General features: G+C 41.6%; 1 protein-coding gene across 1 annotated transcript in view; it reads left to right on the forward strand.

The window, feature by feature from the left end:
* Window positions 1-24,375, forward strand: part of klhl29 (kelch like family member 29) — a 247,787-nt gene that overhangs the window by 68,743 nt on the left and 154,669 nt on the right. Inside the window, exon 3 of the mRNA XM_079255749.1 lies at window positions 16,553-16,858. Within this exon, the coding sequence (XP_079111875.1) occupies window positions 16,586-16,858 (273 nt within the window). The 5' untranslated portion in view covers window positions 16,553-16,585. The remainder of the gene's footprint in view (window positions 1-16,552; window positions 16,859-24,375) is intronic.

Here is a 24,375-nt window from a genome sequence, read left to right on the forward strand (position 1 = left end):
GTATGGACACTTTTACCCAACCTAATCATGATCCCCCCTCTTTTATCTGTGTGCTGACCAACTGCCCTGGTCTATACATCACGGCACCCCAATACACACAAATGCAACTACTGCCTGCCTTGTCTCTCCCTCCTTCCAAGCTATATATTACAGAGTATCACCCAGTGACACTCTGGCAACATATTAAAAAGAGGGATAGTGGCTGCTCTCTGTTATTGCCAGGAAAGTGATTTACCATAGGGCCACATTCCCACCATATTGATTAGAGAACGTATGAGTGTGTGTGTGCGCTCGCCTGCATTTAGTTCCACCTTTTCACCCAACTCACTGCTTTCTCATTTTCCTTCTCTCGCCGTTGCCCGTTCTTCTCCCTTGCTTCCCCTTCTTCCCTTTCTTTCCTCCTTTTATCTCTCACTTCACTTCCCCTATCTGTGATGTTGCCTAAAACCCTTCACCACTCCTCTGTGTGTGGGTGTGTGTGTCTTTCCCTCTCTCATCTATGTCGGCCGCAGACTCCTGCAGCTGATTGTGTGTGAGAGTACAGCTGAGGCATGGAGAAGGAAGGGAGGGAGGGAATGTGAGAAGAAGAGACAAAGAAGTGAAAACCCTTTTCCACTGTAATTCTGTCGACTGTAGCTGCAGCGCATTTCATTCATTCCAATGATCGCAAGCAAAAAAAGAAAAAATATGCCGGCGCTACATGTTTGTGACACATTTCAAATTCTCTAGAGGTCTTGCTGCAGTTTTATAAAAGGCTCAAGGAGAATTTAAAAACAAGGCTGCACACAAACACACACACACACAGAGCCTCCAATACCCTTTTAATACTGTAGGACCATGTATGATGTGTAGTGTATGGAAATATAACAACATTGTTGATAACTCTGTGGATCAAGGTTATTCAATTTCCTGTCCAGACATCCAACTGCTGTCAGTGCTGGTGATTTTACTGCAACTTTGATGTTCAGAGAAGAGAGTTGAACAGCCACTAAGCCACTTTATTTAAACTAAAATATAGTTACATATATTTATTAGTAATAATCCTTTGTTACAGATGTTTATTAATGATTTAGACAGGTTTTGATTGCTTCTTAAGTTTGCTTTTTGTACAACCATGAATTTAAAATGTTTAGCTTTGGTTAGATGTTTTTTCTACATTGGTAATTTCATGCCGTTATTTGGTTAAATTGTATTATACTTAAACCCAATACTCTATCCTGAACTAACATGTTACGGTAATGGTAACCCTACCATTTATAATGTAGGTTGAGGAGCAGATTCTTATGATTTTGTTTGGCTCAACTGTAGCAATAGTGGTGGGAAGTGTAACAGGGTAACCAAATACATAAAAGTTTACCTTTTATGTATTTGCAAGACAATCAATGAAATTTTTTAACTGCATAACTGTGTGAACGACACCGTCTGCAGTCCATCGCCAAAAGAAATAACTGCATGATGCCAAAGTGAACCGGTATAAAGGGACAGGACTAATCCTGCATGTTGTTTGTCATGTTTGTGATTTCCAAACGTCTACGTAGATAATTGTTTGTAGACTTTTAGGTTTACTGTAAAGAGCAATTGATGGCTGATTGAAAACTGAGCATAGGTGATTGGGATCAACAAATACTTACTTCTTCCTACTGCTTTTCAGACTTTATATCTGAGTCATGTACCGATAAATTAAAAAGAAAAAAAGTTTTGTTTTGTTTTTTGTTTTTTTGTTTTTTTTCCCCACATAAATTCTGTACATATTGTTTTCTTTATCATCAGTTGCTACATTTACTGTTCTCATTTTTATTTTTCTTGTACAGGTCTAAAATAAAAATATATCGATATCAACATCTGTTCAAGCTGCTATAGGTTTAAGGTCTGGAAATCCTCCTATCCTTGCTTTGAATAGCTGCTGGCCTGGTGACTACTTGTACTTCATTTTTGCCTTAATCTCCTCCTTCTTCCTTCATTGTCTTCATCTCTTCTTCAGCTTTCCTTTGTTTTCCTAATCCTTCTTTTTCTTATATCAAATAAGAAGTATGAACTCTTATTTATACATACCTTTCAGGACTTTTGAGATCACTGTACAAAAAACAAGATAAAAGAATACAGGAAAAGACATAAAAAACAAACACATAGTCAAAACTGTAACAAAGTGCAACTTTGAAGTCATTCCAGTACCAGAACTAAAGGGAATATGACTGTTTAACAAGTTGTTTTAAGCTGGTATTTGAAGAAGGGTCAGATAATCTAAAGTTTTATGTTCGGTGGCAGAGAAAAGTGAAGATGGCGAGGTGGGGGCTCGACCTCATGTTGATCATGCAAGCAGCAGGTGGAGGAGCTGGGAATGTTTGTGTGAAGGAGTTCTGTGAGGTGCAGAGGCTGTTGAGGCTGGCCTTGAAGGTGAGACACAAGAATTTTTTATCCGGAATTTAAGTGGAAGTCAGTGGAGTCGCTGCAGGACAGGCGTAATCTGACTGAGGGAGGGGAAGTTAAGAAACACTACTTCATGAAAACAAAATATCTCTTCAGAAGCAGTGCAACCTTTCCAATTAAAGTTGTCACCTTCCCTTGAAGACCACTTGAATAGTAAGGAAATGTTCATAAGTCCAATTCCATGAAATACCAGACCTGGTCTGATTCAGATTTAGCTGTCCCTGCACTATAAAAGAGCACATTTCCAACGTCGATACCATTCCCAATCTTTAGTGTGCACCTCATTCTCTTTGTCTTCACCCGTTATTTCCTTTTTTTCTTTATAGCCATTTCAGTAGCTTCTCTATTTGTTCATTCCACTTGCCCCAGGCTGTCTCCCAGGCCATTAATCTATACTGCTCCAACCACTCCTCTGGGCCAGACCATGCTGTGGCGCCACTCACCGTGCACTCTGAAAGGCCGCTGTGCTCATACAGATATGAAACGATGGACAGCGACAGAGAATGGCTTTTAGAGAGAGCACCCGGAGACTAGAACCAAGTGGAAACAGAAACGTGCTAAAAGAAATCTCCTCTCACCCTTTCATTGCTTTTCATGTCGTTTTAGACAAAAGTGATGGAATCATGTGGATGAGAGTGTGAGGTAATCTTGCCCTGAAAAGGCTGCAATGATGATACCGTAGTGTATGCCCTTTTGAAAAGGTTGAGATTTGAGGAGGATTAATATGCTGGTGGATCACTCAGGGGGATTTCTGGCTGGCCCGGAGTCTGCCTGGACGGGCTGCGGCTGTCGGGAGCGACGAGGGAATCAAGCAGATGGCCCGGTTTAATCTGTTAGAGAGCGCTGCCGTTTAGATGTACCTGGATTAGAGATGATGTTTGCCTGACTTGGAATAAAATAAGTTTCTTTTCTTCATGAATAAATGGATATCTGCATTAACAGCCATGTTTCTGCTCTTAGTTGTAAAGAGAAGTTGAAGAGCTGCAGCAAAACTTGTTTGCTTGACAAGAGGCAAAATCATTCCTGTTAATCAGAGTATGATACTGCTTTTGTCTTTTCTGGTGCTTTAGTTGTGCCACTTTGAATGCACTTGATTTATGGAGAAATATTAACATTTTTATTTATTAGATACGTGGTATCAATGCATTTCAGTGAAGTCTGTAAAAAGGCCCTAAAGATCAAGCCAAGAGCACAGAAAACCACACTGATCTGCTTCTTCTGGCATCCTTTGTGGTAATTTTTCTGTGGAAAAAGAACGTTTTATCTTTTACAGTCCAAAAACTTTCAAACCAAATTAACTTGTGTGTAATCATATGCATGATGAATCAATAGTATTGTCTTTGAAATGGCTTTGCATTTAATCTGGGGGGGCTCTGTGGCTTCTGATATTTAAGTTTGACTTATGTGTTGACTTTTCTATTTCTTGAGAGTTCTTCATGTTTTCATAAGGGTGAATCCGACTGGAGCTTGTTTTTTGGGAGTTAGCTAAGGAGAGATAGGCAGCCTATGGGCAGAGCATTCCTCAGGCAAAATCCTTGAGCTCCCTGAACACAAGGGGAGCCTGTCTGAGGAAACTGAGATGAGATCAGTGCCAGGGCACTAGGGGTGGAAGACTAACACACATGTATACCAATTTTTTAACAACTTATTTCCTCCATAAAAGAAACTAGCAACTATTTTAGTAGACTGATAATGGTTCCAAATGTCCAATCCTGTGTTTAGTAGTTTCTGGCATTATTAACTATGTTCTGGGAATACCAATGGTCCCAAAAATGTCTTGTAATAACTCCATTCTGTGGGTGATCCAGACTGATGGCCTCCACTAAGTTCTCATGTTTGCAGAGCGTTTGTGATTGATTGATTGGTTGCGGGTCCCAATGATTTTCCAGGTTTATTCAAGGGTATTATCCTGTGGTGGTCTTCTATCTAACTGCACTCTCTCTTCATAAAGGGAATGATAGATGATTTGATGAATTAGGTGTCTGAGTGTGATGGATCTTTATCTCATGCTGTTTCATATATACACAGATGTAAGCCGGGGGAGTTGTCTGAGGCTTTACAACACGCTCTGCATCATTAGCGTGTGCATATTTTCTAGAAGACGTTATACATAATACAGCCTCCCTTATAAGGTTTGGTAAAATAGAAGATTACACACCACCAGTAAAATAAAGTGCTGTATGTCATAATGAGAAGTTGTGGAGCAGTACAACTGGTTTAGTGGCTCATTATTAGTCGCTGTTGAAGGCAGGGTGCATTAGTAGTTCCTTTTCTGTTTACTGGACAGCTCATGACTTTACCAGTGTTTCTTCTGTAAGAGCCTAAAGCTTGAAGTTTTTAACTCGGAGCAAGTTGGCTGTAATGTAATGATGTAATTTCCTACCCTTTTGCTCTAAAATGTCGACTGAACAAGACCATCTCAAGGAATGAAGTTTATACTGTATGCATAACGACTTTTTCATTTAAGACCCTATAAAGAACTTTCCACTTATTAGTTGGACCCTATCAGTTGGCGGAAAAAGACATCCTTGTTAACCTGCCACTGCTATTTGCCATTTTTACCAGAAGTGGATCAGTGCAACATAAGTGTAGGACCACTCAGGACCTCCCTTGGTTAAATCAGGCTCAGATATGTGAAGCAGATGCATAAAAAAGACTAATCATACTGGCTTTAAAGTTATTGGAGAAAAGATCTCTATTGGTACGATATTCTAGAGTGTTTTTTTTTTTAGTTTTTTTTTTTTATGCAAGATACTATTTTAGCCTCCAGATTCTGTGCCCAGCTGTAGCTGCACATTCAGCCCAGTATAAGTGGGACTTGTGAAGCACGTGGGAGTTCAAGATCTCGCTCAAGGGAACACTGTGCGCACACAAGTTGGATCAAACCGGAGGCCCTTGGCTCTGACGGTGACCCTTGTAACCGCTTGCCCGTGCAAAAGTCAATAATGTGCGTAGATGTAAGCCAGGGGAGGACTGACATGCAGAGGGTTTGCCTCTTCTCAAGGAGGGGGGCTGAGGTCAAGATACCATCCAGCCTTAGAGCATCTCTATGAAAGCGATGGAACAAGCATAATCGAAAACGCTGGGCATATCCATGGTGACAGATGTGATGATCCTTGCTGCAGGCGACCTCTCTGTAGCCGACCAAATCCATCCAGCTCGTACCTGGTTCCATTGTACATCACTGTCACAGTAGCCACTCCTCTTGCACTCCTCCACACTGTGTCCTATCTCTTGTTCTCAGTTCATTTTCTTGGTCCTTTCTTTCCTCCTCCCATTGCTGAGCTCTCTTATTGATGTCTGGATCTCTTGATCTCGCCTCCTTGGCCACACACTTTAGGCTGGTGGTGTTGAAAGAGATGGATGCCCACTGCCCCGAGTAATCTCCGCAGCAGGCATTTAGATAATTAAGTCACTATTCTTTCACTTCCCCCACGTTCCACTCAGACAGCTGGACTACGCACAGGGCCACATGCGTGTTTCCGTACGCCTGACAATACAGCCGCCTATAGAACGTTGTTGTTCGTATTTACTCCAACTGCTGTTTGTGTGTGTGTGTGTGTGTGTGTGCGTGCATCGGCAGCGAGAGCTGTTTGTTTTGATGCCATTGTTGGTTTTTGTTTAGAGAACAGAGAAATTCGCAAAAGGATGCAGTGAGGAGAGAAAAGGCGACAGCTGCCATGGGCCACGGAGAATAGGCACAAACACCCACACACAAACACACACACACACACATGCATGCACATCAACACACATACCGTAAAGACTGCATGATTGGCGTCTGGATATTTGCTTCTCTAGAGCCCCAAAAAATAAAAGCTTGCAGGAAGGCTGGATGGGGGAGTGTGCACTTGCCTCTGGGTGACCCCCCCCCCCTCCAAGTTTCATGTCTTGCAGTTGTGATAATGCAGCGTTTTGTTGAAAGTTGGTGTTTTAATTAACTGAGCTGCAGTTTTTCGGTGGTGAAGGTTGCGGTGCGTCTCTTTTCCTTGCGACTAATGACATGCCTGGGATCCCTACAGTAACGGGAGTTGCAGCGTTTCGTAACGCTGTGGTCATTCCTGTTTGCACCCGTTCCAGTGAAAGCTGAAATGTTTGGACGGTAAATTAGGCCATGCTGTTTTCGCCATGTTAAAAACACTAAACAGGCTGTGTGTGTGTGTTCAAACCATAGTAAACAAGCAGCTTGGAAAGCCTTGCATCATGTTGTGTCCCCCCTCACATACACATCTACACACACACACACACACAGCTGCTTTTTCTTTTTTTTTTTAAACCAGAAAGTTTTACTCATTTACGCTCTGCTAAAAGAATTTCGCTGACGCACACTGAGTGGGAAATTTCCTGTCATATGAGCAGGTATATGCAATATTTCTTAATCTGAAGAAAGAATAACCCTTGGCCTCAGATCCTTTTATTCCTCTTTTTGCTGTCTGTAATACAAGTGAACCTTTTTTTTTTATTTTTATTTTTTTATCCATTTTGAGTGATTTGGCTCTTTGCTTGCATGCTTTATAAAAGAGGACATGATCGGGGAGTGTCTGTCTGGCAAAATGAGGTAGCGTGTGCACGTCACCTACCAGTGTTTCATCCATCAAGGTGTCAGATTAATGTACAAAGTGCTGTCTTTTACTATGATCTCTGAATCTTGGGGGGATGTCCTAACAGGCAGATGACTTAAAGAAGTGCGAGGTGCAGGGTTTAGATTAAATATGATGTGTTGAAGACTATTAATATCACTGTTTCTGTTTAGTAGCATGTGAAATACTTCCAAGTTTCCCTGTTAGAAGGAAATGTTGCTGAAAAAAAAAACCTTTTACTTGTTAAAATCTAATCTAAATGTAGTTGTAAAGGTCTATAAGCCAGTTGATTCTGTATTAAAAGGATCTCCAGCTCTGATTTGTCGCTGACTTCCGTGTCTTCTGATTCCACTCGGAGCTCTAATGAGGTGTGTGAACAGTAACAACGTACTAATTTCCCTCAGACTGCTGGAATTAATTCAACCTGCTAATGTGAAGAATTCATCCCAACAATAGACTTTTCGGTTTCCATGCCAGCAGGTAGCTGCATTCCGTCTTGCTTCCTCAGAGACAGACAAGACGTCCCTTTTTTCTCTTCACCTGCACACCGTTAGGGCGAACGAGACAGGTGCAGAATTTCAGGTTTCATTTTCTGTGTTTCCGTTTCCTTCCAGCTTTCACTCCATTGTGCTTGTGCTTCATCCCCGAAGAGCAAAAGCTGAGAGAAAACAGGGAGTTTCTGACAATTGCCATCGATCTGTGACTAACAAAAGAGGAGGAAACTCCTAGAGAGGAAGCATATTTTAAACCACAGGAAGCCTTTATCTCAAAACAAATCCATTACTTTATTAACAGCGCAAGTATAGTTTGTCTCTCAGATGCAGGTGTTTGCATGCTTCTGCTAACAGGTGTGTATGCATGGCATCCAAATTAAGAAGCCACATCTAGTTTGGCCCCTTGCAGCACGAAGAATTCAAAGGGCCTGAGTTTGTGGCTCGCTTTGCTCCAGGCTATTCTTGTACCGACAGTCTCCTTTTATTTGAATATCAGTGTGAGTACCTCTGTTGTCCTGGAGGAACTGTCAGCACATGGTGTCTAGTTCTATTGCTGTGTTTGTGTGTATGTGTGTGAGAGTACAAGCACCAGCAAATGTTACTGTGTGTGTGTGTGTGTGTGTGTGTGTGTGTGTGTGTGTGTGTGTGTGTGTGTGTGTGTGTGTGTGTGTGTGTGTGTGTGGTTGTGCCTCTCCCACAGGGCCGCTCATTTACAACAATTTCATGTCCTCATAAAGTTACAGGACAGTTGCTATATCTGGTCCTCATTTGTGCCATTCGACTTGCTGATGGACGGATTGATCATTAGCAGCGACTTGTGAGTGTAGCAGGTGACTGTATGTGTGTGTGTGTGTGTGTGTGTGTGTGTGTGTTAAGGCTGGGCTGTCGCTGGGTCAATCGAAGTAAACATGACTACAGATTGGAAAAGGAGCACTTCCTCTTGGGGAGTATCTGTAGCAGGGGGACTTACTGGGGGGTATTAAACATGGAGGAGAATGTGCCTGCTTAGCAAACATCACACCCTAGAACAGGAGAACAACACCTCACACCCTCTGATCCCAGCCTTAACACCCTCCTCTCTTTCTGCTTACACACACCGTGCTGCTGTTAGTTCTCATTTGCTCGCTTGCTCACGTGATCTGGCCGTCTCTCCATCGCTGCCACATTCTGTCCATCTGTTACACTCCCTCTTTCCTCGCGTCTATCTGCGGCTCCCTGCATATTCCCACATGGCTTTGTTAACGCAGCTCTGTTACACACACACACACACACACACACACACACACACACACACACACCCAACATGCTGCGTGTCGCCTCGGAGTGACAGATGCTGTTCGAAAGGGTGTGTGTCTCACGTTTCCACCTGCCAGACAACTTTTTAAAATTTTTTTATTTTGGCTAATCACTCAGCCACCGCCATGAGAGCCGAAGTTATCGAAGGCTTGAAACAAACAGGACATCTCCATGGCGATGGCACCCGGGTCATGATGATGTCTGCTACGACTGGCCTCACGCCCACGCATAAATATGCCGACAAGCGCTCGCTTTTTTTCTGATCTGCTGGTGTGAATTTTAAGCATCGAGAGCTGGGTGTCATTTGGATTGTGACGCCTCAGCAGTGCAGGTGTGCGGCCGGTTTTTAGAACGGCAATCGAAAACTCCCAGCAAGCTGGTGGTTTCCGCCTCCACCACAGCTTACGACGTGACTGACAACACAATGGAGATGCCAGTCAGTCGACTCATTAGATTTGATTGCTGACATAGTATTCTCGCCTTCTTCCTCAACACCTTTTTGCTCGTGCTGGAAACAAAAGCCTTTGTCCTGTTATTTTAGCTGTCAGAGGACCAGTAATTATCATCATTCATTTAGCTCATCTCTCCGAAGGATTCTGTGTCTTCAGTTTTTATTTTAAGCAGGAGCTAAAGTGAGACGATAGCATTTAGGATGCGAAACACCTTTAGGTAAGATTATTAACATGCCGGCAAGGCTGCAGGAGCCGAAGAATCTCATTAATTGCTGTAGGGTATGACTGAAACGCTGTCACTTATTTTCCTTTTTTTTTTTTCTTTTTACAAAATTGAAAGGGCTCTTAGATTAACTAAACTTGTGGTGCCTTGCAGCAAAGGTTATCATCTCTCCTCCTGAAAGGCCATTGTCTAGTCGGTCGCTGGCAGTGACTTCATTGAATGTGAAGGAAAATGGGCAAATCTTCATTGGCATTATCTCCCTGGAGCTGTGGAGCAAAGTGTCATTGGAGATGTGAAGCATTTAAGTGTTTATCTAGTGTGGCAGAGTCCACAGGTGTGCTGGGTGTTGGTTTCCACAGGCAACTCTGACAGTGAGATTTCTTTTTTTTTTTTATCTCTTCCTGATACTTAACCTCACAAACAAATGCACTCAGCCTCAAGGTGAACTTGTGCGCGCCATGCACGAAGGCTTTAAAAGAGTCGCAGAAACATAGCTGCGAATGGAATTTAAGTCCCTGTAATTAGTAGCTTAAATCCTTCTGTTCGCCAAGGACCATGAATGTAGTGGGATTTGTCTCGGTGACACTTGCTCTGCAGGGCTCAGTTCCCAGCCTCTGGTTACCCAGTACATCCTGACATGCATAGTGAAAGGATGACAGGAATTCACTCAGAGGATTGTGTACATATTGAAATGTGGAGTCGAGATTCTGGAAATGCCACATGCGTAAGTAAGTGATAAAATGTGAGGCATGGTAATGTGAGAATCTCTCCTACACAAAATCACAATGTATTATTTCTATAACTCACTTAAAATGTCTCATGTTTGAACGAAGTATTAGTAGAAATCAAAAGAGCCTTGACAGCTATAGTTGGGAAACATAATGTAACATGCAGCAATAACACTTTTTGGTTATTGTTTATAATAAAACAATGTAACTGCACAAGATTATTCTGAATGCTAGTTTTAGATTTCCAAATGTTAGACTCGAATCAACTACTGTGGATAAAACCAGTCCAGAAGAGACACTCCTGATTTCAGATTTTGATGAAATATCCTTTTGGATAGATGTTTATTTATCCAAACATTTATTTCTGTGGTACTTTTTTTTTTTTTTTTCTCCTTTACACAAGCTTGTATGTATTTCTGCCTCATTATGTATATTTATGTATATTTTTTTTCCCGACCAAAGCCACTTTGATATATCTGATCTGTTTAAGCAACTTCAGTGTGACAGTAAAGCTGCATTTTCTTTACCTTTGACATCAGAGTAGTGAGTGGAAGGGTAATGCAGCAATTTTAAATAATTTCATTAATGGACTGGGAATAATTGTTCTGGCTCTAACAGGGCAAATACTTCCAAATTGACACGTGAAGGATCTATATTTACTTCTGTAGATACTACGCTCTACATGGCGTGTTTTCCTCTGCAAATGCACGTCACTTCACACTATAGCCACACTAGCCACATACAGTTCACACTAAAGTGTGATTAAGGTGGCATTAAAATGATAATGTGAATGCAAAAAAATGGGTTTAAGAAAAAAAAAATTGGATTTGGGCATAAAGATCTGCGTTGTGAATGTCACCTTGCAGGGAAGACTGTACAGCCTAGTCTGCCTGGCTCAACTGCTTCTGGCCTCGGGATGGCGATCGAGTTTTGTGTGGGCAAACTCCTGTTAAAAAGGGTTTTAGCCAGCGATTTTACAGGATCTTTGGCATTTTGCTCTTTTAGCTGAAAATCATTTGGGACTGTTTGGTGTGTATCCAGTAACTGAGAAGGTTTTCCAGCTGCAGATGGGCACAACTAACAAAGGAACTGGCTGAAGGTTCTGGTAAAGTTGGCTGTGATGCTCAGAAATCATTGCCCTGATTGTAAAAATTGAAACCATCTATAAAGGTATCTGAACAGAACCACCGTTTCCCTGTCTTCTCCCTGGTCCACCATAGCTGCTGCTGCCAGATGAAAAGAAAAAACACACATCTTTCAGATTGTAAAGCATATGCATGCCTCAGTTCTGTCACCATGGACATGTATGCAGGAAAAATACCTTCAGGTTCTTGGTGGTAATTTTATTGGACCACTCAGTGCAGCTCTCATGGTGCAGCACCAGCGGTCATTCAGGGTCGACTGACCGAATGTAGTCATCCATTCCTGGCTACATCTTTCAGCTCTAACCCCCATCCAGCTTAGAGCGCCATCTTCTCCAGTGTATTTCAGCTCAAAGAAAATAAAAATGTGTGTCATCTTGACTCCTTAATTTAACCAGATCACTGCTTGAAACAACTGTGTACATAAAACAAGAGCATATATCTTTTTTATGCAAGATATATGGTACTGTTGTGGTTCAGACATAATCTTTAATGGAAAGTGACCATATCAAGAGGATCTTTGTGATGAATCAATTGTGGAATATACAATGGCCCAATACCATGATTCATGGCCAAATTACATTATTGTAGTATTCCTTGTGATTTTGTATTACTTTTCCTATTTAAAAAAAAAAAAAAAAAAAGTGGCATTTAAAGGTGCCAGAAGCACTTGTGTTCAACTCAGATTGGCAACTCGTACTGGTGTTAAAATGAACATGAAGGAGCTCCATTAAAATGACAACTTTTGTGATTGTGTAAAGCTTTATGTGGAAATCCAAACTTCCAAATCACTCAGTGCGATGACTTGACTGAACCAGTACCTGAAAGCCAAGTGCAAGTCACATCCGATTGAGGTGACTGATGTGTGAGCAGAGCAGGTAATCATCAAGAGAACTGGAAACTAGTGACCGTGTGAGCTGACTTTGACTGCGTATGACTGTACAGTCTTTCCCAAAGGATGTAGATTTCCCCATCTAGTTGTGATATCATCACAAAAAGGCTTCATTACAGATACGGAGGATAACCATCTCCTACCCTCCATGTCTGGAGGTAATTTGTAGAAAGAGGCTCACATGGCTGGTGACTTTACATATCAAAAAAATGCTATCAAATGAACATTTTATGGTGATTTTCATGTGACTAGTTGGTGAATAATCCCCCAACTTCCCCCTGCAAGCCACTTCAAATGACTTTGCTCACTGTATTATTTTTTGTTTAGATAAATATGAAGGATGGGAAGGAATAAAACAGATTAATTCTGTAGCGGAATAGCCTCTACAAATTATGAATTTATTAATTACCTCGGAGCACCACTCATCACCTTTAATTAACTTAAAATTCAGGCGGATGAGACACCTGAAATAAACTCAATTCAATAAACAGTCTCATTTCCAAGGAGTAAATCCTAAGAACGAATGAACCAGAAATCGTGCATTCAGAAATTATGACAATAACGGACGAATTGATTATACATATTTATTTACAATGATGGTAAACATACAGCAGTGAAAATGAGCAATGATGGAGAGATGTTATTGGTGAGATGGTATGATGAATTTGTCAACATGGAATTTCATTTATAACATTAATAAAGAACGCTGAGATTAATTAAATGAGATGGAGCAGGAAGAAACTGGTTGGAATTAAGCAAATAAATCGGGATGATTATCTTACTTAAATCTTTGACAAGAACGTGTTCAATAATTCTAAATTTGGATAAGAATTCGAATTTAATTATTTAATTAGAATTTGATGTACTGGTTTGGGACATCACAAATGTCAGAGCGCTATCAGATCCTACTTTGAACGCTGAATCCGGAGTGTGGGTCGAAGCGGGTGGTTGGTCCCCTATTCGGCGCGTTTCCGGGGGAATTGGATCCCTGGAGCGTCAGAAGATGTAGGTCTACGCAGCTACTCTGACCTTCTGGATCCGTTCAGCGGAGTTCCAGAGCGGTGTGATGATGATCCAGATTGTCCCAAAAATAGATAGTTCCAGATTTTACGTGTAAAGACGTAATGGAAAAAGTTGGAGCTACGGTTCTAGTTAATTACTGATCTCGGGAAAAATACTGGTTACAAATAAACACTTGTTGTACTTTCTCCCGTTCGGAAGAACGGAGAGGTAAAAACTTATAATGAAATAACAAAAAGAAAAAGAAGACGAAAGGCTAAAGAATTAAACAGAGGACAAAAGAAAAGCAGAAACTTTAAGAGGAGACGAAAAAGTAAAGAAAACTCAGGAGGAGAAAAAGCTCAGGAAGTTGGTCTGCCAGTCTAATTTAAACAGACCCGCCTTTCGAACTTCCAGCCAATCATGAGTTGCTTCTGTCAGAAGCTGACCAACCTTATCCAATCAGGTCAGCTCTAGTTCCTTCCCTCTGCATCTCATTAATGTGAACAGGATACTTTCAACTCCTTGATTTGTCTGCCGCAATACACATCAAATCACATTCTTTCAGAGTTATGCAGATTCCTCGTTTGCTGGCGAAGGAAAGCATTTTATAGTATTACTTTCACACATGAAAAGATTGGCTACATGTAATTTTTATTAAAGGTGGATTAATTAATTGTCATGACTCGTCCTCATTGGGTGATCCTAAAAAAGAAAACTCACATTTTATTAATTCATATTAGTAGCTTAAGAGAAGTCTGAAGCTTGGAAAACATACTCAACAATTATTTACTGCAGTGTTCATGATTAATGTGTGTGTGTGATCAGTTCAAAGAATTACATTACATATCAAGATAAAATAATTGAAAATAAGAGATTCAACCAAAACAATTAACCACAGTCTTTTAGACTAAGTTAGATCGGTTCCTTCAATTGGGGAAAGATTCCTTCTGTCTCCTTCTCCGTCAGGGGAGGGGTTGTTCTGGCGCCCTGGAGTCTCGTCTTTTGGCTTAGAAGTGTCATTTCTGACCAGAACCAGGGTTTGGTCAGATGCGACTCTCGGCATCTCCCCCGACCTGCGACCATAAATTGTTAGATGTGCTTTAATCCTTCGTGTTGACACAGCTGCATTCTGTAGGGAGTAAAGGTGTAAATCTCGGGGTGTCACCCCTCCTCTTGGGTCAAATGGTCACTCTCTACTCGTCCTGTGTGGATCAGTCTTACTGCAGAGAAAGAAATAACAACTATTGTTTAATCCAGTTGAATGTTTTTAATCCTGGGAGGCCAAGATCGCTACAATTCTTTTACTTTAACAAGCTTTCTTGCACGAGAACTAACTAACTTGATTTAGTTCCTTTTCTGTTCAAATGGATAGATTTGTTTTTCTTTGGAGTTTTAATTCAAACAAAACACGTTTTTTTTTTTCTTTTACTATGGACGTGTGATTCTGATCTTTGTCTATAATAGAGCGAACAAACTAACTAGTCCTCACCAGAGAATGCACACACACGTTTGCACTTCACCTCTGCTCAGGTTTAATAAAAACAAACGGTGAAGAATGACCAGAGGAAACACATGCGGTAATCAGTTCTGACACTTGTAGATAACGCCCAACTTCTTCCTCTTTTTTTTTTTTTCTTTTCATTTTTTGATATAGAGAATACCAGCAATTGCCCTCTTATTTCTCAGCTAGAGAGTTACTGAAAACTTACTCTGCCATTGTTCCACTGACCCAGCACCTAGCTACTCTCTCTGTACATATTTTTAGAGATAATGCAAGGTTAGTCTGTTGGAAAATTTGAGGTTATTAAAAGGGGTTACTATGGAGAGGGAGAAAGGTTACTGCCGAGAGCGTGAGAGAGTTTCCCGGAGCTTTTAGTTGCCCCGACTGGCTCTGTCGCCACGGATCAGCTCGCCGTGTTTGCACAGAGCAGACCTCGCATGAGAGGGAAATAAACGAATTGAGGATTGAGAAAGGGAATAAATTCATAATTAAAATGGCTACAAGAAAGCAGCAGCCCAGAGAGTGAGTGTTTTTGCAGTGAAATGGAAAAGATGGTCACAGCAGTTAAAGTTACAGTAGCGCCGGCGCTCCCACACAAAGGCTGCGCGGCGTATCGCTGGCATCAAAGCTTTTAAAAAGAAAACCTTTGATTTGGAGCCTGCTCCAAGATGCTCACTTACTACTGTGGAGTTTCCAGCATGTGTGTCTCAAAACATTACGTGCATATTGCAGCCGCTCAGTCGCACACGCTGCTTTCGGGCGCCGCACAAACACACACACACACACACACAGATGCACACAGAGAAGCTGGCATTTCAAGGCGTTCTCTCCTCTGTGAGGCAAAGAAGCAGTGTGACAGACCCCAACGAGCAGAATAAAGACTTATCATCTGCTGTCATTCTATCCTCACAGACCAGGGGATTTTGCATGGGGCTTGCTAAACCTGGTTTTGAGGTTGTTATTTATTTATTTCATCTGTTATCAGGGACTCGGGAAGCATAACGTGCCTTTGGTGAGGGTGAGCACAATGTGCTTCAAACCCCTCAGTGATGGATTTCACTTCTCAGATCCTGTGCGTCTTTGATTTATGATATAATGTAAGAGTGATACGCTGCTCATACAGTACAATGGTACCATACTCCATTCTGATGTAATTCCAGCTCACTGTCGCCTCTTAGCCTGTCACAGCCTGATGTGCCTGAAAAGGGAAGAACCCTCAAATGCACTTCAAGGGCAGGGTGATTGAATTAACCAGCCATTAGATGAATGAGATGAGCTGTAATTGCAGGGGTATTTATCTATTCACTTGAATGAGTTTTGACCGCAAGGTCACGTTACTGCTTCGTTGCCCTTAGGAAATAATATTGTCCCTACCTGTTTGCGTTTGGCTCAGCCATGTTGTTTTAACCTCTCATTGTGAAAGCGGGTAACAAATTTAGCTCCTTAGCACAGATGATGTGGGTTTTTTTTGTTTTTTTTTTATAGACCGGCTCAGCAGTGCTCATCTCGCTCCCTCTTGTCGCAGCCTTCGTTAATGACTGAGAATAGGAATTAGAGGCAACAAATGAACCACGGTGTGTTTGTGTCAGTCAGGTGCTGAGAGAGCAGATGCTGTGAGCGTTTACACCTCCGTGTCGGTGTGTTCGCTCCTTAATTCGCTCCATGCCTCACTCTTTATTTGTCCCAGAGTCTCTCTTTGCTCCTTAAAAGCAGTCCCTTTTGTGTGAGCTTCTCTTACTCCTGCCGTCATTTCCAAACATGGAAAAGAAAAAAGAGAGAATGTCACGTTGACCTCCTTCTTTCCATCTCATACAGGCCTGCCCCTGTTGTTCCTTCTGAGAGGAAGTGATGTCACGCCACCACCACCGCTTTGAGAGGGACTACCGGGGACCCTGGGAGCGGAGAGACATTCGCCCCTCTGGCCTCCACAATGGAGGAGCCAACCATAGCTGTGCCTCTGCTGTCGTCAATGGCAACAACCGTCCGGGGCTCCTTCCCCTCCCAGTCATCCCGTCCCTCCTCCCTACCCCAGTTACAGTTGCCGTGACAACATCGAGCAGCGATATAGCGGTCAAGCGAGGCATCACAGGAGCAGGATCTGTGGCTCCAGCATCCGGCAAGGTAAGATGATGGGGCGCCAGCTTCCCTCCGACTCACTTTGGAGGCTTCTTTAAGTTTCTGATATTCAGTCTCCCCCCCAGTTCCCTCCCTTCCACCCTCCCCCTTAATACCATATCCACATTTTACAAACATTTCCGCAGTGATTCTTGCTTCTCCATCTTTCTGCCGCCTCCTCCACTCTCCACTTTTATTCCTCACTGCAGTTTTTGCTGCTTTCTCTGCACTTACTCTGTCCAACAACACTTTCTTGCCAAACCATTTTCCTTCCATCTTCATTTTCTCCCTCCCGCCAAATGGCAGGCTCGTCCTGCCTTTGCCTCCTTAGTAATTCCCTTCTTTCATTATGTAAATGACCTCTGACAGTTGCTCAGATACATGCTGCTGTCAGAAATGATGGTTGGAGGGGCACTAAATCATTTTAAGCCCCAAGCTGATGTAGATTAAAAACATATCTCGCCTTTGCACAGCCTGTGATCATAATATTTAAGTCGAAATTGGATCTGAGGGTATTTCTGTTTTGCTGTTTGTGTTTACAGCAAAAAAAAAAAAAGGAAAATCCAGCTTGGAAATGTTACAGTCAGAAACTGTGCAGTTTCAACCTCCTCGTCCTGGGATTTGCTAGTGAGCTGGCTGTCAGCAGCAAGTGAAGAGAAGGGGCCTTTACCGAAAAGGAGTTGGACCTTTCCGCCTCTCCCCTGCCTCTGCTCCCATTTATACCATTCATCTTCTCTCATTGCTTCCCCTTATTGTACAGATCTTAAAGCTCCAGCAAATTCTCTGCCACTTCCTCGGCCCTCCTGCTCCGAGCAGGGTTTGCATTGGTCGGAGCAGAGGTAAACAATGCACTGGTAATTTAGCCCCTAAGTGCTCATCATTAGATTCCCCGCTGAATGCACTGACCACAGACACAGTAAATCTACTCTGGCACCGTGCGAGCCCTCCTTTTGTGCTGAATAATTACATACATTCAGACAAAGTCTCGCCAGCTCCCACCGTGGCCGTTGTCATCATTCAATGGCTGCCAGAGCAATTAAGTGACCCGCCTCGCACGCAAGCGCACACTTGTTTAAAGCTACAGTGAACGCGGGGCTGTGTTGGTCCGTCAGCAGATATATGGAGATTGTTCCCAAGATGCCACTCTGTTACCTTAACTCAGGGATTTACTCCTTCCATACTGGAGTCCTTTTGTACTGTAGGCGATGAAGAAACACACAGGCTGCTTTCTGCTTTAATTACAGCCCAGAAAAGACAGCAATGCCTCAAGAGCAGGCCAACACCGTAGGAAGCCCATTTCTTCTATCTTCTTAGCTGCGTGCTTTCCTCACATGCTCTCTTTTTTTTTCTTTTGTGTCAACTTCGATCAAAGCTGCTGGTGGTCATAGAGAGTCTGATGGACAGAGGCAGCGCTCTCTCCATGGTCCCCGTGTCTCTGCTTTGTCCATGGCTATACTAAAAAGCTGACAGTCTGTATTGATTTCCGCCGTTTGGGGACCCCGCGCTTCATAAACACACCAGCCCAACTGCAGATGGTGTCCAATAGCCAGGCATGCACAGAAGTATGTGCGTGAAAGTGATACCCCTGCATGCGTGAGCATAAATTATGCAGTCATCTGGGACAGAGCAGCTATTGTTTTAGGCTTTCCTGATGTATGTGAATAAATGGGGATGAGTTTAAGACTGATGTGATTGTTATGGCAACGTTGTGGATAAACTGTATACATGTTTGTAGGTGAACGTGTGCATGTGGGACAAATGGTGAGTTTTGGAAAGTACCATCGAGCTGCTTTGTTTATGGGGAGGAAAACCGGCCACTTGGAAGAGTGAACCACGTAAATTCAGAGCTATTCTTCTCTTCTTAGACCAGCTATTAATTGTTAAATTAACTTGATGTATTTTTGTGCTCCTGTCATGGACATGCACACGCTGCACAGCCTAAATCCAAGCTATTAATAACCGAAACTATTTCTGGTTCCCGCTGATGAAGATGCTTGTAGATGTCAGCGGAAAGTTTAGTTTCACTTTGTATGCAAGATGTTCTTCCAAGTGCTACTGTGATCTGGAGTATCATTTTCTTTGTATTTATAGATTAAACCATCTTCAGGGGAAGGGATCCATCAGGACATGAACCAACATTTCATCAGGGTGGGATTGTTTGCTTTTCTCTGTAAAGCTGCTGTGATGTTAAATGTGACTGCAGTCATTTAAAACAATTTCTGATTTAATCTTTTGTATTTAAAATGCATGTTTTCACATCTTGTCTCACTGCTTCGACGATGCTTCGCTCGTTTTGTTTTGCCTGTTTTTTTTTTAGTCTACAAAAAGAAAATATACAACTTCCAGACTCTGGTTGTTATTCATGTGCTTTTTTTTAAAAAAAGTTATTAGTTATTTATGAAGCACATACTGTATATATTAGATTTTTTTTTTTTTAAAAAAAAAAGGAAAAATGAGTGGGCAGAACAGTCATATTGTTGTTACACTTACACTTTAAGAATGCATTTATGCAGCATATTAAATCGTGTTGGTCTTACATGTTAATCAATGTGCGGTGTTTATTCATACACAACACATCCTAGAATTGGATGAAATCAGTATGATAAATACTGAATATGGCTGTGGAAGAAAATAATTGCGTTATTAAGGCAATTTCTCCAGGATTTAGCAGAATTTTTTGATTCCTTAGACCTAAAATGCTTCATTTTGCAGCAGCTTTGGTGAAAAGTCCCGACAAAAACTTGCAGCAGTTTTCAGTATTTTCTTTTCTTGTAAAAGCAGGTCAAAATGATTTAAAATGTTGCTCATTATATTTCTTTTGCCTGTAATAAACATTCTCTGGCGGTGTTTTACAAGAACCACATGTCTGTTGATTGACAGCTTTTATTTGTATTGCAAAGAGCTTTGCACTGCTTTCATGCAGATCTCTGGGAAGGTGTCTTGCTTTGTGGTGTTTTTAGACCGCACTTGCTTAATATTTCTCTTTTTTTCCTCTGTGGGTTGAGCGAACTAAATGCTTCTACTGCTGCCACATACCATTCCATATTACTCGCATCACATTTCTTCTTCACATGTCTACATGTGAAAAAGAAAAACCCAGAAATAAGGCAGTAATGTTGGTGGTGTGTGTTTTGGGATAGTGTAGAAGATTGCTGTGATTTGTAAAGATTGTATTAAAGCGTTGTGGATTGGACAAACTTGGTAGGAACGTACCGATAGTTATTGAAATTTGCGTCAGTAGTTCTGATCACAACATTGTACTTTCCTGGAGAAAAATGTTTCATAATTTTAAAAACTGTTCTCCATTTACAGCCCGTTGACATCATTAAGGGAAGAAAATCTTAGATCTTTACAGAAACAGAACAGGACCCCTGTAATAAAGTCTTTCGTAGCAAAATCCTGATGTTGCATGTTAGATTTTAACTTTAAAATCGGATGTTTTCTAAAAAGAAAATTTAATCTTCAGATTTGCATCCATCAGATTAACCACCTGAATGGTGAGTCTCATCATGCAGCCATATTTCCTTAATATTTCCTCTGCTGTCACTACTTTTAAGTCTGTTATGGATGTCCATTAGTTCAGTGTCTAAAGCTGGCTTCAACTCATTTATTTACAAAAAAGCTTATTTCCTGACTTTCAGCGTGCCACATCATGGTCATTTAACTGTTTATACTTTGAGTCAATATGAACATAATCCTCTGGATGGGCTTGTTAGCTTGTCCTTCATTAACTATTCATAAAGTCAGTCTAACATTTGAGCGTGTGGCCACTTGGAGTTGACAGATGAATGTAAACTTGCCACTGAATGACCAGTGGCGCCACAGAAATGAATCATAGTCTCATCCGGCTTTCAGTCGGCTGAGATTTACAGAGAACATTCTCTTTGCTACCTGCAAGGTTTAAGCGCGGCAGAAAGGTTAGCCTTGAAAACTGGGCAGATATTGTTTGGTTGCTGTTAAGCATGTGCAGTGTGTTTTCTGCTCTGTCTCAGCTGGTTTCAGTGAGCTTTCCTGCATGGCTGGAAGCGGTGACGTCACCGCTCAGACTGAACAAAAACACCGTCTCTTTAATAAAGCACTTCAATAAAGGAGTTCTTATTGTTAATAAAAATACAGGAAGTTGATATTAATCCTTTTTCTTAAGACGTTTTATAGTTGGAGTTGTCCACTTAACATATTATCACCAAAAGCGGAGCTTAAAAAAGATGAACTTAGTTACTGGGAAATGTCTCCTAGAAAAATCAATTCTTTCAATCTGTGTTTGAAAACTTGCACTCTGATACTGCAACTTGTTACTGAGAGCTGTTGAAGTGGAACTATTATGTGCATTTCAGGCTAATTTATTTTTATTTCTGAGACCAGAAGGGCTGGGATTGATCGAGTTATTGTCACAAATTGCTTTATTTACTTAAGACCGACCCTCTCCGTAGGCTGTCAGATCAGTCTGCGGGCAAAACGAGTGGATTGAGACTCTTCCGCATTAAGCCCCGCCTCCCCCACTGCACTACATCGGGAGCGCGCACCGCAACTGCTTTCGCTGTCATTGTAACATCTCATAAACAGAAGGATTAGGCTAATATGAACTCAATAAAAAAACAAAATACAATGTCAACACATAGCATGCAGCCCTACATGTTGGAACCTGAATCAGACCCTGAAAACGAAGTGGAAAACAGCAACCCACAGCAACGAATGCAGCAGGATGTCTCTCTTTGGTAAACTCACCAGCCATCGTTGGAAATAACTTTATCCCACGTTTTCCACCCCCCTGATGTATTTGTACATGCCCTTGTTAACCAGTAGAAGGTAACCAATCACCGAACCTTATCCCCCGGGACGTCACAAGGATTTCCAAGTAGAAAAAAACTCTCTAAAACGACGCGTTTTTCTTCGCCATGGAAACCGAACGGAGAGCGTACTGGAACTCAAACTCAAACATGCGTTTAGGTGATAAAAAACAGCACTGTTCACATGTCTGATGAGGATTCAACACTGTAACACTGTAGAAAGCTCAGAAAACTTAAAATACCATCATAGCACCCCTTTAAGGATTCATGGATCTAAATTGACCTTTTTTTTCTCAACATGTTACTCAGAAAGCACATGATGTGGATTTTCCTGCATTCCTGGATTTTCAGCCCACTTTTCCTTCTTATGTCATAGCAGAACCACCAGACGTCCCTCCAGCCCTTATGTATCACAAATGTAGGAATTATGTTTGACATTATGAGAATATTTTGATCTAAGAACGTGATATATGGTCTTTTTCATTTGGTGTCTGTTGGTTCTCCGTGCAGCTGGCGTTTGGCTGTGCTCTGTTCACATCGGTCATTCCAGAGTTTGTTGATGTGATGTGCTTCTCTGATCTTTAGAGCAATCTCATCCAGTGATTGCTATTTGTTTAGCCTGTGGCCATCTCATTAGTTAAAAGCTGAAAATGAACAGTTAGTTTGTTTTCACCTGTGCTATTCTGCGCTGATATTTGTCGAGCCGTGCCACAAAATGAATCTTCAAACAAAGCTTCGTATGACTGTGTAAATATTAGGTTTATTAGACTGTTGTGTTTTATTACTGTGAGATGGAGAAACCTTTTTAAATTGTTGACGTACAGCTGGCACATCTTCATTCATGATCAATTTAGCATCACTAATGAACCTTGCCTGCATGAAAACTACTTGGAATCAATAATATAGTCCCCCCCCCCCCCCCCCCCCCCCCCTTCATGCATGAAATAACAGAGCTTAGTTAGCATGAATAAACTTAATACTTTCTTTTAGTTGCAGTTATCTGGAGCGGTCCTCAATGAGACGTGTTATTTCAGCTTTAGATATACCAGCCGCGTTGCCTGATCGTCAGCTGATAAGGATTCTATGAATACCTGCTGCTAGCACTCCACGACAGCAGTTTATCCGAGCAAAGCCAAATGAAGTGCTCCGTTCTGCAGAGCACGCCTCTACACAACCGCTAAACATTCATTTTTATAGTTGTACATCTTCTTTGTGGAAGGATAATCTCACACATTAAACTCTCCACCCAGCAGAGAGAGCTTTATATAATCTGCAAAACTTTCCATGCGCTGTATGCTTTTTAGCGTTCAAAAAGTCAGTCGTGGGCGTTGATTTGATTGGCTTAAAGCAGCTCGTCTTGCTCTGATCACGGAAAGTAAATCGCACTTTCAGGCATTATGATGAAGCAAAATTAGACATTGTGTTTCATTGGCCTTGTGGGTTGAAACAGACTGCGACCATCACAACATCGAGCAGCCGGTCGATGCTTCACTCTGATCCGAATAGAAAAAAAACTAAAAAATAAAAAAAAAAGTAGCAAGAAGTTTCACAGAAGCATCACTTTTAGTGTTTTTGGGGTTTTTTTTTCTGTCGTCAGTATGAAGCCTGACATATGAGTGACAGGATGAGGAAACATGTCAATGTCATGTGTTCTTGTCAGCTTTGAAGTTTTTTTTAAGGCCACATGTTGTTGTTTATGAGCATGCTCCCACTTTTCTTGCACATTAGCAGTGGGTTCTTTTTTTTGTATGTTCTTTTTTTTTTATGTTTAGTATGTTCTTTTTTTTTTTTTTTTTTTTTTTTTTTAATTTATTGGTATTTAGCGAAGCTTCCATATGTGCATCAAGAACACCTCTCCATGCGACTGTACTTCGTCCTTTTGTCAGGGAGCCTCGTATTGAATAGTTAAAGAAGATTCAGAAATTACTGAATCTCTGCTGAGCTGGAGGCTAAAAAGGGGGAGGGGGACATCTTTTGAAAAGTGGGATAACCTTGTGACGAGTGTCTATGAAATGTATTGAAAATGAAAAGATTAAAGTTTGAGAAGGCGCACGCTGGGGATGCTTGATGAGAGAGAATGGAGAAAGGAGCAGGAGAGGGAGGCGGCGTGGCAGGTGAGAGTTGTTTTGAATTAGCTGGAGATGGGAAAGGAAACGCTGTTGTGGAGCTCTATCATCGAGATAAGATGAAACTTCACATTTCTAAAGCGGACAGGCTCGCCATGGGGTCTTACAGGAAACTTGACTCTGTTGCGAGGAAAGCCCAGAACACAAACATGAGCAACAAATCTGATTGCTTTGCAGCTTAGAATAATGCCACCCAGCCTGCTTTTACATGGACGTAGCGATGAGGCCCAATTCCAGGTGTTAATGGTGGATCTGAATTCCCAATATAAGTAGTCTCAAATCCTTTCTGAAAGCTAAAAGTTGCACGATTTCTGAGAAGCCTTTATCTTTTCACGGAGGTGCAGCAGAGTAAACAATCTTCACACTCAGCATCTTCTGTACGCGTTGTCATCCTATCATACACTTTCTGTGCACTTTTCCTTTTTTTTTCTTCCCACAGTGAAAATGTCACAAAATCCTCAGAAGTAGACCAGCCTGATTGATGACAAATACTTTGTTTGAGCTCCTCATTTATTATCCATACGACTTCATGTAAAATCTGAAGGCTTTTTATGTAGGTGAGTCAAGAGTCGCTTTATCTGACTCTTAGCGTTTGAACAGTTATGCAATT

This window comes from Telmatherina bonti (assembly GCF_933228915.1).
Source record: "Telmatherina bonti genome assembly, chromosome: 16".
Taxonomy (NCBI): domain Eukaryota; kingdom Metazoa; phylum Chordata; class Actinopteri; order Atheriniformes; family Telmatherinidae; genus Telmatherina; species Telmatherina bonti.